The 20239-nt window shown below is 40.5% G+C and overlaps 1 protein-coding gene across 2 annotated transcripts in view; it reads right to left on the bottom strand.

Annotated features, from left to right (window-relative positions):
* Positions 1-20239, bottom strand: part of si:ch211-1e14.1 (UPF0606 protein KIAA1549) — a 200247-nt gene that overhangs the window by 63032 nt on the left and 116976 nt on the right. For both annotated transcript variants that reach the window (XM_048549365.2, XM_048549367.2), the window contains exons 6-9: positions 14147-14333; positions 10825-10884; positions 9284-9429; positions 3465-3642 (exon numbers count right to left, since the gene is read on the bottom strand). In XM_048549365.2, coding sequence (XP_048405322.1) covers positions 3465-3642; positions 9284-9429; positions 10825-10884; positions 14147-14333 — 571 coding nt within the window. The remainder of the gene's footprint in view (positions 1-3464; positions 3643-9283; positions 9430-10824; positions 10885-14146; positions 14334-20239) is intronic.

Here is a 20239-nt window from a genome sequence, read left to right as displayed (position 1 = left end):
TGTGCCCACTCTGTGCTACTTTGCATCACAAACCAGCTGTTCAGCCAACTGAGCTAACTGACCTCCCATTGGGAACTAGCTAAAGGATGTATTTCAATCAAAACTGCAATGTTTCAGTGCAGGAGCTTGTAGGAATAAGTTATAACTTTCTGGGTTTTATGGTTTATTTTTATTCCATAATTTCTGTTTAATTCATATATGCTGAATGAATGTTGCAATGGAGAAATTAGTCTAAGCTTATTTCATTATTCACAAATTTAAGGCTACTTGCTTTGTATTTCTGCATTTCTGTATAACTACATTGGGTGGAATTCAAGCTGACTTATGATGCAAAACCAGCTTGACCAGTGCTGATCTGTAGGGAGCAATGATCGTGCATTGATCCTCTCTGAAACAACAGTTTTATATTCAAAGTGGGAACATGATTGAAAATAGGGATTTATTTCTTTACATGTAAAGTAGCTGGAGTGAAAATAAAACCTGCCTTTTATTAAAATCAGCTCATATTCAGCTAAGATTCAAAGAAACTCAACAGTCTGCATGGATCAGGAAAAGCGTTGTTTAACAAACCAGTTAAGATTTCGATTTGCAATGCGGACTGCACAGAAAAACTGTCAAAACTGTAGGCGGATATATGGAAACATGTTGGTGAGGCCCTTCTAGAGTACTGTGTCCAACTCTGGTGGCCCTGTTATAGGAAGGATATTATTAAACTGGAGACGGTTCAGAAAAGATTTACTGGAACACTGCTGGAGCTGGAGGGTTTGAGTTATACAAGGAAAGGCTGGATAGGCTGGGAGGTTTTTCATTGGAGCATAGAAGGTTGAGGGGTGACTTTAGAGAGATGTATAAAATCATGGTAAAAGTGAATGGCAGGTGATGTTGACCAAGGGTGGGGGAGTTTCAAGACTTGTGGCATATTTTTAAGGTGACCGGAGAAAGATTTTAAAAAGATGATGGGCAATTTTTTTGTTTTACACAGATGGTTCGTACGTGGAATGAAGTTCCAGAGGAAATGGTGAATGTGAGTGCAGTTGCAACGTTTAAAAGACATTTGGATAAGTACATGAATAAGAAATGTTCGGAGGGATATGGAACAAGCACAGGCAGGTGGGACTAGTTTGTGTTGGGATTAGAGTTGGCATGGACTGGTTGGACTAAAAGATCTGTTTTTGTGCTGCATAACACAATAACTATGACTGACTAACATGAAAATGGGACTTTGTCTCCTCAAAGTCTGGTGTACACTCCTCTTGATATTGTCATGATCAGATGCATCTGCAGCAGACAGATCGGTGAAGAACAGAAACAGAGGTTGCTGGAAAAGCTCAGCAGGTCTGGCAGCATCTGCAAAAAAAACTTTTCAGGTCTGGCAACACTTCCCCAGAAGTGCGGTGAGAACGTTTTTCCCTCTTCATCAGTCATAGACACAGTCTGACAGCTATGTCGTTTAGTAATTGATCAACTTGGTCAGTAGGGTGCTTACAAGTCACTTTTGTTGACGGACACTGAAGTCCACTACCCAGAATATATTCTGCGTAGTCCCACCCTCACTACTTCTTCCAATTGGTGTTTAACATGGAAGAATGCTGATTCATCAGATGAGGGGAGGTAGTAAGTGGTAATTATCAGGGGGTATCCTTGTCCATGGAAAACCTGATGCCATGAGACTTCAGAGGGTTCAGAGTTAATGCTGAGAACAATCAGCACAACTCACACTTAACTGTGGCACTTCCACTGTGTCACTATCTCTGATGGGATGCTGGGACATTGTCTGTTTAAATTATGATCCTGCATGTATGACTGTGTCAGGCCATTACTTTACTAGTCTTTAACAGTTCTCCCAACTTTTACATTTGTCCAGGTGTTACTAAGGAAGAATGTGAGGTAAGATTTGCCTAGGTAGAGGTGAGCAATCCGCATGGTGTCATTCTTCGAGATATTTCACAGGTTTTGATATAACCGAGTGGCTTGTTAGCCCATTTCAGAAAGCAGTTAAAAGTCAGCTACATTGCTGTGGGTATGAAGTCATATGTGAGCCAGACCAGGTAAGGAGAACACACATCATTCTCCGGAAGAGATCAGTGAACCAGGTGATTTTATTTTTTCCACAGCATTTGACGATAATTTCATGGTCATTAATAGATTTAATTCCAGATTTGAAAAAAAACAACAGGATCTGCAAAGCATTATTTGGGTCAATACTACTACGTGCGTATGAATTAACACTACCTCATATGTATAAATCTTTTTAAATTTGCTGCGGAATAGTGGGTCAATGGTTAGCACTGCTGCCTTACAGCACCAAGAACCTGATTTGATTCTAGCCTCAGGTGACTGTCTGTGTGGAGATTGCACATTCTTTCTGTGCCTGTGTGGGTTACCTCTAGGTACTCTGGTTTCCTCTCACTGTCCAAGGATGTGCAGGTTAGATCGACTGGCTATACTAAATTGTCCACAGTGTCTAGGGATGCACAGGCTAGGTGAATTAGGCACAGGAAACACCATGGGTTACAGGGATAGGGTCAGGGGATGGATCTGGGTTGGATGCTCTTTGGAGAGTTGGTGTTGGCTCGATGGGCCAAATGACCTGCCACCACACTGTAGGGATTCTATGATTCTGCTGATGTAAAATCAATGCAAGTTGATTTGGATGTACACTCATGTAGGACTGGCAATTTGAGATGAGGTTGCCTAGTACTGGGTTAATATTAGGCGAGAGATAATGGGAACTGCAGATTCTGAAGAATCCAAGATAACAAAGTGTGAGCATCCTAGGAGCACAAAAGCTGACGTTTTCCAATGAAGGGTCTAGGCCTGAAACGTCAGCTTTTGTGCTCCTAGGATGCTGCTTGGCCTGCTGTGTTCATCCAGCCCCACACTTTGTTATCTCTAATATTAGATGAGAGTCAGGCTGACAATCTGACTTTCCAATACATTGTCGTCTGGAGGTGGATCTAGAAGTATATTCCCACATTACTCAAATTGGAAAGCAAGCAATTATATCACATTTGACTAAACTATTGTTATTTTTCAAATAAATTACAGTATTGCTCACTGTCAAGACAAAATTATTTAATTCCACTTACAGTGCAGTCAGTAATTTTTTGACACGTATTAAGTAAAATTAGCTCCACAAAGCAAACCAACAGTGCAATTCTTTTCATTCAACATCTCAAGAGATCAGGCCCCAGTTTTTCCAATCAGTTTGCTTCTTATTTATTGCCTTTGCACCCCAGTCACATTATTTCCACAAAATCCTTCTGCAAAACTACTGGTTTTCCAAACAGGTTCAACTTGGTGAAGGATAAGGTCAAATCATGGCTCAGCTGCTTGTTCATTGATAGGAAGCTGGTGGTGGTGCTACAAACCCTGGATCAGCACGAACAACTGTTTTCTCATCAACTACACAGTCAGCACCCTATCCATTAGGCACTCAAAGGATAAAGTCAAGGCACACTTACGTTGTGCTACTGCACCTTGTATGCGATAGCCAAGAACAATTGCTGCTCTCTGTATATCTACTTTATTGATGAGGTTGGCAGCTTCATTCGCATCCAGGCGCTCCCCATTCTGCTTCTCCACAAAGTAAATCAGCTCAGTTGGGTTCCCATCACCAGTGATCTTGGTAATATTGACGACCTGCAAAATAAACAATTATTTGCAGACTGCAGATTTGAAACGCACATTGTCAAAACCGAGCAAAAATTTGCACTACTGGTAACAGCATATTAGTTTGGGCTGACAGCAACAAGTTAATGAAAGGGACAGGAAAATTTAGCTGAGAATTAGAAACAAATGGGGTGGTAGGGAGAGGCCTGGCAGCGTACTGAGTGGGGCAAGGAGTAGGAAACAATCTGTGGTATATTCAGTTTTTTGGGGAGAGGAAGAAGCCTGGCAGTATACTGAGGTTGAATAAGATGGAGGGTATGGACAATGTGGAGAAATAGAGACAATGGCAGTAAATGGGCGGAAGAAATTTGGGAGGTGGATGGAGGAAGAAAGTGTTGGACACAAATAAAAGACGACCGAGTTAGTGAGTGGTCTTCCTCCTACATACAGTTTATCCGCTTTAATGAATATTGTTCACTGACACTTCGACCATGCTGTCTGATGGAAAACAATGCAAATTAACGTACACACCAATCAGTTTATCTCATTGAAATGATTGTTTGACACAGTTTCTTCTATCATTGTATCCTGATGTTCTCATATCTAGGTCTACAGACACTAGATGCTGATTAGTTAAGGACCTAGTGGATGGCTGACTTTCCATCATTTCAACAAATACAGGAATGCAAACACCCTTCTGTGTAGAACTTGTGTCAGGGCTTCCAACTGTCTCAGTCAGTCAGTCAGTCAATAAACTGACTCCCATACAAAGTCAAACATATGGACAATTTTGATTGTGTATGGCAGTTTGTGGTTACATCCCACTATCCTTCGTCAACCCACTTGACAATACATGGAAGCCTGAAACATTGCAGAACTCAGGAAGCCACTGTTGATTATTCTGCCCACTATTTCAGCCTTTGACATTGTTCATTCAAAGCAGAAGGTATTGATTGTGAAATGAGATACTAATCACTGCTGACTACATGGATTAAAACAAAAGTCTAACACCCCTTTTTAAGGATGGAGGGCAGCAGAAGACTAGAAGTTACAGGCTGGTTACCCTGCAATTTAGAAAAAGGAGAGCCAGCAGCCAAGATATATTTGGATTCACAGAAAGCCTTTGACAAGGTGATAAATAAGAGCTTTTAGTGTTAGGGTGAGGCACAGATTGGGTGACTGGCAGAAGATAGTGAGGTGGAATAAAGAAGTCGGCAGCTGGTGATTAGTGGAGTTCCACAGGGGTCAGTTTTGGGATCACAACTATTTATGTTATACACTAACAATCTGGATGAAGGACCTGAGGACATTGTTGTTAAGTTTGCAAATGACAGAAAGATCGGTGGAAGAACAGGTAGTGTTGAGGATGCGGGAAGGCTGCAGAGGAACTTGGACAGGCTAGGAGAGTGGGCAAAATGTGGCAGATGGAATACAAATGTGGTAAAGTGTGAAGTAATTTGGTTGGAAATGTAGAGTTGTAGACTGTTTTCTAAGTGGGGAAAGGCTTTGGCAATCTGAAGCACAAAAGAACTACGGGGCCCTATTTCAGGATTCTCTTTAGGTTACATGCAGCTTTAGTTGGCAGTTATGAAATGTTGTGAAGTTGGGTAGAGTATCTGTGGATATGGAGGAAGAAAGTTAGAAGTTGGTGTTTATAAAATGCTAGATGGGGAAAGCATTGTGTGGCCCCTTTAAAAGATCGTGTGCTTTTTCTGTGCTTAGAGATGTAAAATGGATGTCTGTGAGCAACAGCTTGAAAGTCTGCAAGTACACAGAGAGCACCTGAATTGAAACATTGGTATCAAAAGGCTATACAATTAGCAGGCCGAGCAGCAGTTTTAACAAGACAACACGTTTTTGAATTCAGCCAATCAATTTGAGCCCGTTTGGTAGATGCCATTGAAGGAGCCTTGGTGAGTTGCTGAAGCATATCTAGCAAGTGTGCATTGGTTGTGAGGTGAGTGAAGGTTCAGGGTAGTGGATAGGGTGCCAATCCAGGAGTTTGGTTTGTCTTGCATGGCATCAAGGTCTGGAAGCATCTGTGAAGGAAAAAACAGAGTTAACATTTTAGGTCTGGTGACCCTCCTCAGAACGGAAAGGTCCTATTCCTTGTTTCTGGTTCTGAGGAAGGGTCACCTGATCCAAAATGTTAACTCTGTTTTTGTCGTTCACAGATGCTGCTAGACAGCTGAGCTTTCCCAGCAACTTTCGTTTCGTTCTTGATTCATTGCATCTGCTGTTCTTTTGGTTTTTATATGGTAATAAGCTTGTTGAGTGCTATTGGAGCTGAATTCCTATCTGCTATAAATTAGACAGTATTCCATCACAGTCCTGAAAGGTTATTTGTAGGTGGATGAATTTGAAAATAAACGATGTCAAGCCATTGTAAATAGTTGTAGCTGTTCATGCCCTTATTATCATTGATATGACTTCTAGGTGAGAACACATCACAAACAGATCAATCAATTCATTGGTGAATAAAAATTTCATCTATGGTCCCCAACACCTGTTGTGATCTATGCCGAGTTTACCAAAATCCATATTAATATTTTGAATTTATAACTGGCTAGTGTAAACGGGGAATAAGTTGGTCAATGTCCTTCATTTTTGATCCTGCTGCTGTACTTAGGCTTAAATCTTGCTAACATTTGTTGTCCAGATTTGCTTATGTGAAATAACCACCTAGCTACACAGAATAGGTAACTAAGGGACTGACCTAAATTTGGAAGAACAAAAACTTGAATGACAGCAAAGTCAACTGAACAAGGTATTTAAGGAAACTTAATAAGCAAACAGGAGTGGTCCTACGGTGGTGGGTAAAGCATAGGTTGCTATGCAAGCAATTAGTTTTAATTTTTAAACGAGCTACTGCAGGATTCCCAAATCATTACTACATTTGGCATGCAGGTATATTTGTTTTGTTGATTAGTTCTGTTATCAATTCCCAACTGGAAATAGAACCTTTTTACATCATGAGGAATTCTGACTTAAGAGAAACTATGGTGACCACACAAGACTGCTCTTTCACACTACCTAACCCATGGTGTCTTTGTTTTCATCTCTAGCCTCATGAAACAGATCTACAATTGCTTAGAAACCTAGACATAAAGAAGTATAGTAAATTTACAGCATGATAATCATTGACCCAACAAATCTGAAACCTTAGCCCTCTTTGTACTTCTCAAAGTACTGTGCAACACTTCCCAATCTATTTCCTGATGTGACCCCATTTAAACATTTGAAAGCTAACGTGACCCTAGCTGGCAACAGAAGCAAAACAGTAATGAAGCTGCTGAATAACATTCAATGGACAATTAAATTGTACATACTGGAGATTAACATATACATTGTATGAACAAGAAAATTTGAGTTTTTCCAGTAATTGTTAAAATTTAGTTTTCCAGTATCTCTCAGACAGACACAGACACACACAGCCACCCCCCCACCCCGGCTTCCAACCCCGCCCTTAGAACTGGCTATTAAGAATTCATTTTTCCCTAACAAACAATAATAGCAAGGTTTAATTAAACATAAAGCTCAGTCCATCAATGCAGTAAATTGATGGGAGGAGGAACAATGTAATTGATACGGTCTGTTTCAGTCCCTCACCAAACACCACCACTCTTCTGTAGCCTGCATCATCAACCACATCTTTACCAGTGTAAGAACTGACTTCTAATCTCTTGGTACACCAGGTGCAGTGAGTCAGTGGTTCGATTAAGTGGTCTTAAAGGGCAAGTTCTGGACCTGGCCACCAGTGCTACGATCTAACCAGTGGAAAAAATGTGGAAAGATGGAGTGGGATGAAGTAGGGGAGGAGAAAAATCAATAGCTTATGCGTAAAACTTGTTTCTCATGGTGTTGGCACTCAGCTGAACTTTTCTCACTGATATGGAGAGAGACACAGAAGCACAGCTAGGGCAGAACCAGACATCATCCAGGCTCAGATAATGGGAAGTGCAGATGCTGGAGAATCCGAGATAACAAAGTGTGGAACTGGATGAATACAGCAGGCCAAGCAGCATCTTAGGAGCACAAAAGCTGACGTTTCAGGCCTAGACCCTCTACCGGAAAAGGGGAATGGGGAGAGGGTTCTGAAATAAATACGGAGAGAGGGGGAGGCAGATTGAAGATGGATAGTGGAGAAGATAGGTGGAGAGGAGACAGACTCAAGTTACAAGAGAGTTGCAGTGGGAGAGAGAGATCACCTGAGGTTTGTCCGGAGGGAGGAGGGTAACTTCTTCAGGTTGGACATCCCTGGAAGATATTTCGCAATGAGGTTAAAATTGTATCCCGAAACGTCAGCTTTTGTGCTCCTAAGATGCCGCTTGGCCTGCTGTGTTCATCCAGCTCCACACTTTGTTATCACCTAGGCTCAATCCCATTTGCTGTCTCTGACCCTATTTGAAGTCATGGTTGACAGTTTGGGAACTGTTGAATAAGGACCGCTTTGCAGAACACCTACGCTTGGTTCGCAATAAACAACTGCACCTCCCAGTCATGAACCATTTCAACTCCGCCTCCCATTCCTCAGACTACATGTCCGTCCTAGGCCTCCTGCAGTGCCACAACGATGCCACCTGAAGGTTGCAGGAACAGCAACTCATATTCCGCTTGGGAACCCTGCAGCCCAGTGGTATCAATGTGGATTTCACAAGCTTCAAAATTTCCCCTCCCCCTATCACATCCCGCTCGTACCCACCTCCCTAACCTGTTCTTCCTCTCACCTATACCCTCCTCCCACCTCAAGCCACACTCCCATTTCCTACCTACTAACCTCATCCCGCCCCCTTGACCTGTCCGTCCTCCCTGGACTGACCTAACTCCTCCCTACCTCCCCACCTACACGTCCCTTTACTGGTTCGATTCCCGCCTCTTTGACTTGTCTGTCTCCTCTCCACCTATCTTCTCCTCTATCCATCTTCGATCCGTCTCCCCCTCTCTCCCTATTTATTTCAGAACTCCCTTCCCCTCCCCCATTTCTGAAGGAGGGTTTAGGCCCAAAACATCAGCTTTCTTGCTCCTAAGATGCTGCTTGGCCTGCTGTGTTCATCCAGCTCTACACCTTGTTATCTCGGATTCTCCAGCATCTGCTGTTCATATTATCTCTGAATAAAGGTATTGGCAGCTAGATTAGGCATCCATCTATATGTGCAGCAAGCAGGAGGCACATTTGGAGAAAAGCATGATAACGCCTGCTCCACACGTTCACTCTCCTACAGGAATCAATTATCGTAAAATAAAATTTTATTTAGAAACTGGGTAAGCAGACACTAGAACTTTAAAGTGCGAGACTAAATTTTCAAAGCCTAGAGATACAGAATAGGTCATCAAAATTTATTGAATTAAGAAAGCAACTGATGCAGTAAACTGGTTTACTTAATATGTTAGTAGTACACAACATAGCTCATTCAATGTAGAAACACAGCTTATCAAGACCTATGAGCCAATTCTGTCATTTAATTAAATCATGGCTGCTCATTTTTACCCCCCAACGTTTCAAACATTCTGCCCAGACACATCCATTCCTATTGCATAAAATCCCTTTCTACACGACAGAAGATGCGAGCTGGTACAGACAAATTTGTCTTTCATCCCAACCGCAGAACCCTATACAAGATAAAATTACATGGCTGAACAATATCTTTGTTATTTGCAAGACAGTGCCTACCTGGACAGTGTTATTTCCCAAGGTACTGGCCCGCTTCTGACGTCTTCCTGACCCAGTGGCTTCACTGATAAGCTGAGCCAGTTTTCGCTCAAGTTCAGCCTGGAAGGTTTTGTCCTGTATGTGGGTGTCGTGCACACCTAGGAGTACTGATCAGAAAAAGCAAGGCTGCCATGACATATGTGACATAATTATTCATAGCATTTGATTAGATGGCTGAAAGATATCAGTAGCATTATGCAGATTCATTTGAAAGTTACAAAGTAGACATTGAGGAAGATCATGAGTCAGAGAAAGCTTGCAACACTCTTTCCAATTGAAATGTCCAGCAATATCAAATGATTAAGGCTTTCTATTATCAAACCTAAGACACCATGCCAAGAATTAATTGCTCTGCACACCATTTTTTTTTTTACTGACAGCAAAGAAAGAGTGAAGTTACGTTGCAGTTCATTTGTCTATCCCATACCATTTACTATATTAACTTTTTAAGTTCAGCTCCACTTTTCATTCTTTCAAGGTGAAACAGCTTTCATTTTCCAATCTTTGCTCATAGTGCAATCTCCTAAAATTGAAGATCAGCCCAGACATCAATAATTGCAGTGCCTACAGTTAGACTATTTTCCAGATTTCTTCAATTTCCTGAATAGGGATGTATCTGTATTCATAGGCTTAAACTATAGATACGCTTATGTCAGAGATAAGACAGTCATACAAAAAACTCCTTTCCTCTCATATTTTGTGAAGTTTGGTAGGTATCATGCAATTTACATTTTTGTTGTCTGAAAGCTGGTGTCTACATAGGTGTCTAATGCAGAAAGCCAGGTGAAAAACAGTTCAATTAACACAAATACGTTTGAACTGTATGTTAGGTTTTGACAAAAATCAGTTTGAGACATTACCTGTGCGATCCCTACACAGATCCTGAAAGTGCTCTCTATTTCCATTTTCACCGATGTCATTTGTTTCTAAGTGTCATGATTTTATGTGAGGGAAGATTACACTACAAGTGACTGTGCACACTTAGAGATAAGAAGGATAATATAGATGACAGTTTCCACTCTTGAGTGCAGAACAACTCCATGAGTACAGAATAATCCTATGCAGATTTTTTGCCTTTATTATGACAGTGATGACATTTCAAAAGTATTTAGTTGATTCTAAGTCAATTTTGGAAATCCTGAGATCAAGAAAGGTGCTATAGTAATGCAAATATTTCTGTCAAGGACAAGATCAATCTTGTCTGCAATTAACTCTCATTGTATGCTCAGAATCAAGCTAGAATACAAGTAAACGACATTTAGAGGTTGGGAATCAAAGCCGAAAAAGAAAATAATTTCTCAGACAGAAAGAAGTGGAAGAAAGATAGAAAAGTAGAAAAACAAAGCTTCTGAGTGGCCAAGACACTTGAAATGATGCTGATAAAGCAAATTCTTATATTTATCATACCAGACATGCAAAACATCAAGGAAGGTCGACTGGAAAATACTAAATAATTTGGACTGAGTGCAAATGTGCAGATGGCATTGGCCCAAGGAACGAACCTGTCTTTATCCAGGAAGCCTTCAGCAGGTGCGACCGATTAAGTTCAGGGTAATAGATGGCTGTAAAAACATTAAATTATAGATATTAACATGCAGCTGAATATCCCCAGTCAAATATATCTTTACAAAGTAGGACACAAAGTTGCAAACTAAACTAACAGCAGGTCAAGAGTTCTGGTGTGAATTTCTTTGTCAATTACACTCCACTCTTTGTGAACGATGAGAAGGTGAACAGCTACGCTTTGACGCAGTTCTACAGGCACCAAAGTCCTGACAGCCAATCATAATGTGCAAGGTAATGTGGAGTACTAAACGGCTACCAGAATAAGAAATCCAAGCCGAACAGCAAAAAAAGAGGAGGGAATCCTTCTCTTGATGAAGGTTAGTAGATAGCCACTGCTTTAAAAAGATTTTGAACAGGAGCTCCAAAGTTGTAGAGATCCAAATTCTAAAATAAAAACAAATCCAATCACATTTCAACCTGTTCAGTTCCAAAGGAGTTTAAAACATTAATATTTTTTCTGTGGGTAAATGGTTAATCAAAAGTGTATGACAGCCCAATAGGAAATTTCATGCTCAGTATATGGCCACATATCTGCATCACATCAGAGAGGCAGTGGCACAGTGGCAATGTCACTGAACGAGCAATCCAGAAGCCCAGACCAATGCTTAAACATATGAGTTTGAATCATGTCATCACACCATGGAAGATGACAAAATCTGAATCTGGGAACATCACCACATTCAAATTTCCCCCAAGCCACTCACTATCCTGACATGGAAATATATTGCCATTCCTTCACTGTTGCTGGATCAAAATCCTAGAAATCTACCCTTAACGGCATTGTGAGTCAGCCCACAGCGGGTGGACTGCAGTGGTTCAATAAGGCAGCTCACCACCACCTTGCTTAAAGGCAACTAGGGATGCCAGTTAGTAATGCTCACATCCCATTTATGAATAAAATGAAATCAATAAAATCTGCAATTAAGAACTGGCCTAATGGTGAACATGCAACCATTTTGATTGCCTGGCCAACAATGCCGACATTCCATACACATACTTTAAAAAATATACATATATATCAAGCAAGGATCTCGAAACTGCTACCAGAATGAGAAACCCAAGCCTAACAGCAAAAAAAAGGACGGGATCCTTCTCTTGATGAAAGGTAAGGTAGCTACTGCTCTAACAAGATTTTGAACAGGAAGCTCCAAAGTTGCAGAGATCTGAATGCTAAAATAAAATCAAAACCCGTCATATTTCTATCTGTTCAGTTCCAAGAGTTTAAAACATCAACTTTCTTTCTTCACAGAAGCTGTTTAACTTGGAGTTTCTCTAGCATTTTGTTTTACTATAGACTTGAACACTGTTCAGTTGCATATACTTTCAATTTCTTTGCTTTTTAGGCTGGAAGCTGCCCTGGAATTGTACGGAATCATCAATGAGAAACCATTTCCAATAGTTTCAGACAGGCTAAGAAAAATCCAAGATTGTGGCTTTGAAATGACACTTTAACCACACCATCAGACTCAACAAATTAAAACGATTTTTAAAAAAATATGGAATCCAAGAAACTGCCCATTGGCACACACAAAACAAAGTGTTCTGTCCATGATTTTATTTTCTGGAGATCCTAACTCTCAATGTGCTGCTCTTATTACATGACCTAAATGGAGATATGCTTTTAGCATGTCAGTACTGGTTTGACTTCTTATAAGAAGTACTTTCTGACAGCACCCTGCAGTTATCAATATGCTGCAACTGGAACAATGTCAGCTTTTAACTGGAGATCAGCCATCTCTTTCTGAATGAGTGACTGCTCTATTTACATGTGAAATTCCCCTATTTGGATTTCCTTCATCTGGATTTAATTTTGAATGAATCAAACAGTAATGGAGAACTTAGGAAAGGTTTGTAAAGGGGGAGGACCCTTACACCCTTTGAAATTTATTTGGCAGCATCTACATTGGGCTTTCGCACACCTGAACTCAGGACGGAAATAGAGACCACAAATTTCAGTTTATATACAATGGGCTGCTTCTGAGTCATTATTTGTGATGGGTCTGCTGAGATGGAGACAAGTAGTTCAAGTCTCAGTAGACGATGTATGGAAGTAAAAGTTTCAGACACAAATACTGGCTTAGTGCTGTGAACAGACTAGTGTTGTGTCCAATAACATTTTCTGCACTGGATATGAAGTAACACAGGGGAGCCTAGTGGTATTATTGCTGGACTGTAAATCCCGAAACCAGACAACATTTTGGGAACCCGGGTTCGAATCCCAGCATGGCAGATGGTGGAATTTGAATTCAATAAATATCTGGAATTAAGAATCTAATGATGACCACGAATCCATTGGTGATTGTCAGAAAAACCCATCTGGTTCACTAATGTCCTTTAGGGAAGGAAACTGCCATCCTTATCTGGCCTACATGTGACTCCAGACCCACTGCAATGCAATTGGCTCTTAACAGCCCTCAGGGCAATTAGGGATGGGCAATAAATGCTGCCTAGTTAGCGATGCACTCATCCCGAGATGGAATAAAGAATAAAGGGACTGAGAAGAAAAGTAGTTTAACCAAATAAAAACTACTGTGTTAATGTCTCTGTAACTGTTCACTTTTTACTGTTGATAAACTTAATAGCCTGTACCACAGATCCAATGGCATATTTATTCCTTCATTGTCTAATGGCAAGCAAAAGAAGTCAATTCAAATTAATAAACAAACTTTTCTATTGGATCCTAGGAAATTAAATGACCAAATAATATGTGCACTAAGACACAAATGTAAAGATGGAGGAATCATTTACAGAAGAGGAAAAGAGGAACAGATATCCAATGCCGTCTTGAGGCTCTGTTCTTGATTCCAATCTCCTACACAGTAATGCCTAGGCTTCAGCCCTGGGTATGACTTTTGCTGAGAACTCAAGAGTTGCAACCAGATCATCTCCTGGAATTGAGGGTGTTCTCCTGGATCAGGACTGTCCTCCGATAAAAACACAACAGTTGCAGCATTAGTAAAAGTGCACCACTGCAAGCACTGACATTTTCATCTTGATGAAAATAAAGGGCTAAAATAAAAACCCAGCTCAATATTCTGCTTAATCACAGTCACACATTAGGATTGCCTGAATCAATTCTACTTCTGCACATATCCAAGTACATCAATGTGACAGCTTCTTTTGTTTACCCAGAAAAGATTGGTCTAAAGTTTCACTGCAGCTAGATTAGCTAAATAAATTAGGTTCCTGATCCAGTTTAATCATTTGAGGAACTTGACAGCATTCATATCACAACTTTACACAAATAAAATAACTTACGCTCAGCAGTCTTTAGGACAGGAAATCCCAGATAAAAACTAAACTCCACCAGGTTCAGTATCCTCAGCAAGTCACTCACATCTGAGCCATTCAGGAAGCCTCTTCTACCGTTGATAGCAAAGGTTATATTTACAGGACCTTGCCGCAATACTCCGAAATTCTCAGCAGAATGGGTAACATTTACAATCTGAGTGACATGAAATCAAAGAAAATTAACAGGGCTTCAAATGGATACCAGAGTCCAGAGTGCAACAACAATGCCAGGAAATTCTACATTGTAAACCCTACTTGGAAATACAGAGTTTCATAGCTTCTTTATTCATCTTACTGGATATCTATGAAGACTTCTTCTTACTACTCTATGCTACCTTACAATTTAAATTACATCAAACATTAACTAATCCTATTTGGACTTCATTAATGGCCGTCAGCTGCTTAACTTTCTCGTCTCCTCATTTGAAAGTACTGATTGATTCTGAGATTCCATTCCTCTGCCGCTCAATTAAAGTGGACTGTTATTCATGACATATGAAGAGAGGCATCAACTGAGAAAGTATGGTTCATATCATTCACACAGGCGGAGAAATGCGAAAGTATTTATGTTGCTCTGTAGTCCCAAGTGCTTCACACACAACTGAAATCCCCACCATTAACTATGGGCACGTATGCCACGGTATTTAAAGAGGATGTAAGTAAAGGTAGAAAGTAACAAATCTCTTTATTAAAAAGGGAAATCGTATTACCTAACAGGCTGTCCTAATTGCTAGCAGCGAATCTTTTATTGTACCACTTATGTAATCACAGTTCAAAAAGGTACGAGCAGGTAATTGAAGCTAAAATACATTGCCTGATATCAGCAGATCCCTTTTATATGAACAAGGCAAGTGCTATCAATACTCAGAACAGCAGCTGCAATTGTAACTGAGTTCTTAATAATGGTCACAACCCTTGAAATATTAATTCTGTTTTCTCTCCACAAATACTGTCAGACCTGCTGAGTTTCTCCAGTAATTTCATTGTTTGTTTATTTCAGATCCCCAGCATTCAATTCTTTTTCTTATCTTGTCTTTTGTAATTTATTCATATTTGGGTGGGCATCAAATATATGGATTATGATGACTGTGATATTGGAAATAATTTATATAGGTAGTTCCAGTACTTATTCAGTAACAGAAAGGCACCACTGAGCTGTTGAGCAATTAATTGCTTTAAGGTCATATTAGCTGAAGGAGAAATATTGGTCAGGTGATGGGAAAGTTCCATGAAGCTCTTCAAGTAGAGACCTGAGGTCTTTGCCTGATTACCAGCTCATGCAAACACCAAAACGGGGCCTCAATTTAACATCTCGTTCAGAGAAAAGCATCTTTAGCATTGCAGCACTGACACATTGGGAGTGTCATTTGGGCTGACGGAGTCAAGCTTATTTGTTTTACCAAGATGTCACACTGGTTGACAATATGGATCATAATGAATATCTGACGGCATCAAAGACACTGTACCAGAATTAAATGACTTCCATCTAATGTTAACAATAGGAAATTGCAGCTGACCACTAGTGCTATTCAACAGAGAATAGTAAACATTATACTGGCACATTTATAGTTAGCACCCTTGAGATGTTGGTTATGCAATTCAAGAACAGAAAGTTTACTCATTAGCACATAAAATCACTATCCCCACATACAAACATCTGGTAGATGGTTGACTGTTCTCTGTAACAATAGATAATATGGTTCAAAATGTGCTAGATACAAGAGACCTTGGAAAGGCCATGCAGCAATTGCTGTCAACAAATACTGGCATCAAGTACGCAGTGCCAGATACAAAACAGTTACTTATTCCACTGAAGTACCTCTAAAACTTACACGCAACATTGCAATACTTCACCCTTTTAGCACATGGTACACGTAAATTCTGTCTGAAATTATCTTTATAATGAAAGACTCTTCCAACCAAACCTTTATTATATCATGCTCCACATTTTACACTCCTAATCTGTCAGAAGCGGTCTGATTCCGTCTGCAATTGCATCTCTTCGCAATATCAAACAGCTATCATAATTTCCCACCTTTTAACAAAAATAGCCCCAGCTACTCACTGAGCTAATACTGCTTCAAGTATTACTGCTTCAGTTCCTTTACACTGCTCGCGTCAGTTACTGTTCCCAACCTGAAACTTTTGATGTTGTTAGAATTCCAGTTTAATCAAGAATAATCACCACCAAAAATTAGAAAATGTTAATTTTCCTTAGAAATTTCGCATTCAAATGAAGTACTTGTGATACCTGGAAGTATGGTCTGAAAGGAGGCATTTTAGCTAAAACGTTGCAGTCCGAGATCAACCTGCATTTGAATGAATTAGTGGATAATGCTATGGAAAGGAGGGGTGGGGGGTGCGGGGAGGGAAGGAGGAGAGGTATGGCTTACGATATAGAGAGAGAACATGTCTCAACTGGAGGAAAGCTTTTCCTCTCTGTTCCAGATATCCCTAGACGGAACGCTATGAAGGGAGTGTAGAAAGATGAAGCTCAAGTAAAGCTTAAGTATAAGCAGGCATTTCCACACTGCTGCTTCTACTTTTAAACAGGCACATCTCCCTCCCTATTCTTCCACCAGTGACGCCATCCTACATAAACAAAAAGAGTTTAAAAAAAACCAAAATCAGGCTAGAAGCACATCAGTAGGCTGACACTGAACACAACCATGAAACTTAACTGCAATGCGCTGCTGTTTGATGAGTCTTAGGATCAATAGTTTGATCACTGTGACATAAGAGTAGCTGATCAGTTTACAGAAAAAAGTCAGCATCTTGCATAACATGTTCTAAGTGCCAATTCAACTAAAGGTGAAGGATGAAGGGCTTGCGGTTCAACAAGTTATGTGGTTCAAGCGTTTAGATGCTGAGCAAGAGATAGAGATTCCCCCAAAGGAGGAAGGGCCTATTGTCTACATGGCCATATGGTGCCACTGGTAACTCTTGTACTTTATGAAATCCAACTGTTTAGAAACTGATAGACTTGCCATAATCTTTAACGAGGAAGATGAAAGGGCTGGTCAGGGCAAACAATCTATCAACCACCTTTCTGGAAAACTGTGGGAAGCGAGTTGCTGGATACTGCAGACATCCTTATGCTAAACTTGTAGAACATAGAGACATAAAAGCTTAAGATTGAGGTGATCTTGAATTCTGCTAAGAATACCATCCGTATAGTGGAAATTGGCTTCAAGTTTTCTTGAGACAGAATGGTCAAGCTCTGTATTTGGCTCATGGATCAACGTGGGCTTGCAGAAGCAGCTCTCCTCAATCTTTGTCAAATAAACCTGCACGGTCAGCAGGTACACATGACAACATAACAATCTGCATAAGATAGGTAGCATCTCACCTCATCAGAGTACCACTGTGTCTGAACCCCTGTGGGGGGAAATATTTAAAACAATTTACATGTCTGGTAGTGGAATATCAGGAAAGACTGATTCAGATTTAATGCAGTTTAGGATGAATGCACTAGGGAATAGTTTAGGTGTGTACAGAATTTCTTCACTTAATTAATAAGATGCAATGTTACTGAGCTGCTTCAATCATGGACATAAAAAGTGTTTCATTATCACGATGACATGGTAACCTGAACCCCAAATGTCGCAAGCCAGACAGGGAGGGGTGCTGAAGTAGTAGTAATTTCACTGGACTGGATGAGTAATACAGATCCAGAGGCTAATGTTCCAGGGAGGCAGGCTTGAATTCGATCATGGCAGCCGATGGAATTTAAATTCAATAAAAACCAGCTCAATGGTGACCATATAGCAACTGCCAAATCGCTGCAAAAAACCCATCTGATTCACTAATGGCCTTTAGGGAAGAAAATCTTCCATCAACTCTTAAACAAATTGGCCTAGCTATTCAGTTGTATCAAAATGTTACAAAGTCTAAAGAAAGGAACAAAACCAGAAGAATCAGCTGGGGTTGTCCTAGGCATCAGAAACAACATGGCAAATGGCCCTATTACCCCTGAAAAGTCTTCCTTACCTGCAACTGGGGTTTTCTACCAATCAGAGGAAGAGTTGTCACATACTAGTTAAGCAAAAACCTGAAAACGTCAAACTTATAAGATAATACCTCAGGCAACATCCCAAACAATACATGGGTGAGACACTGGCAAAGCATACTCACTACAGGTGACAGCCCTGTGCATCTTCAACGCCGGTTCCAGACCCGATGAAATCGCATGGCACTGGTCAACCAAGCAAACCTTCTGCTGATTATCCTTCATCTCTCCTCAACCCTCCATCCAACACCAATCTCCGATAATAAACTAATACTCCTCTGTGCTGAACATCATCTAGAGGAATATGTCTTTGACCTCATTCTGTCCTAGCTACCTGTCACACATACTTCCTTCCATGACAGTATCTGTCGATGTGTCTTTGTGGATATGAAATTCCATCATCACATGAAGGATACACATTTTGTGAGATATCCTTGAGGCATTGTGGGCTACCAACAGGAGAACTGTATTCAATGACACTTGGGATAGGTACACCACAGGGTTAGATATGGAGTAAAGTTGTCTCGACACAGTCCTCAAACACACCCAGCAGAGGCAGAGCAAGCAGTTTCTGCAGGAAAATCTCCCTTCCCTGTGTTAACTGAGCACAAAGATCAAGAGTCTTCCAGCTAGATGCCTCCGGACCTGTGCTGAGTTAGCGGATCAGACGAGAAAATAGATGAGTAGAAATAAGCAGAAATAAGAAACTGCAAGGGAAAGAAACCTCCAGTGAGAGTAATCTGGAGGAAAACTAACATAGATCTACAGCAGCTCAGAGTTTAAACCGGGACATACTGGGAAGGTTGGAAGAAAGATATGACAGTAATAAATCGGTGATTTTAATATGCATACAGACAAATCAAATTGGCAAGGATAGTCTTGACGGAGAGTTCATAGAGCACAGTAGAGATTGTTTCTTGGAGCAATATGTTGGAAAAACAATCAGGGATCAAGCTACATTAGATTTAGTTTTGTTTAATGAAATGGGATCAATGAATGATCTCATAGCAAAGGGTTGTCTATGGAATAGTGATCATAGCATGTTGGAATTTCAAATTCAGGTTGAGGACAAGAAACCTAGACTCTCACTAGTGTTCTGGAATTGCAAGTAATTACACAGGCATGAAAATTGACTTGGCCCTATGAAGTGAGCAAGACGACTAATAGGTAGTCGATGAACAGTGGCAGTCATTTAAGAAGATATCCAACATCTCGCATCTGAAATATATTCCAGAGAGGATGAAACATTCTAACAAGAAGTGGAAGCATCCGTAGCTAAGCAACAAAGTTACACACAACATAAAGGCGATAACTAAGGAATACCATATTGTAAAAGTCTTTAAAAAGTGCAAAGGCTAATTAAGAAAGAAAATCAATGCAAAATATAAAAGTGGATAGCAACAGCTCCTACATTTCAAGGAAGACAGCAGCTCAAGTGAATGTTGGTCATTCAGAGGACAAGGCTGGGGAGTTAATAATGGAAACCAGGAATGGCAAAGACACTAAATCCAAATTTTACCTCCGTTTTTACAGTGGAGGTGATTGAAACCATCCCAATAGCAACAAGTAATGCGAAAGTTACAGAAAAAGACAATCACTGTCACCAGGGAAAATGTACCGTGCAAACAACTGAGATTTAAGACAGACAAGTCTCTGGGATGTGATGGCCTACATCTTCGAGTCTTCAGGAAGTAGCAGCGGTGACAGTGAATGCATTTGTTAAAATAGTACATCATTCCCCGGATTCTGAAAAGGTTTCAGTGTATTGGAAAAATGCTAATACAATGTCATTTTTCAAAAAGTGAAGGAGGCCAAAAGTAGGAAACTATAGACGAGTTAAGTTTACGGTCTGTCATTGAGAAATTGTTGGAATCATTACTAAAGGAGGCAGTAAATGGGACAGATGAAATTTTTTTTTCTATTCATTTGTGGGATGTGGGCATTGCCGGCTCGCCAGCGTTTCTGGCCAACCCCTAGTAGCCCTTGAGAAGGTGGTGGTGAGCTGCCTCCTTGAACCGCTGCAGTCCTCCTGCTGTGGCTTGACCTACAAT

The sequence above is a fragment of the Stegostoma tigrinum genome, chromosome 18 (assembly GCF_030684315.1).
Source record: "Stegostoma tigrinum isolate sSteTig4 chromosome 18, sSteTig4.hap1, whole genome shotgun sequence".
Taxonomy (NCBI): domain Eukaryota; kingdom Metazoa; phylum Chordata; class Chondrichthyes; order Orectolobiformes; family Stegostomatidae; genus Stegostoma; species Stegostoma tigrinum.
This window is presented reverse-complemented; position numbering and strand designations above follow the sequence as displayed.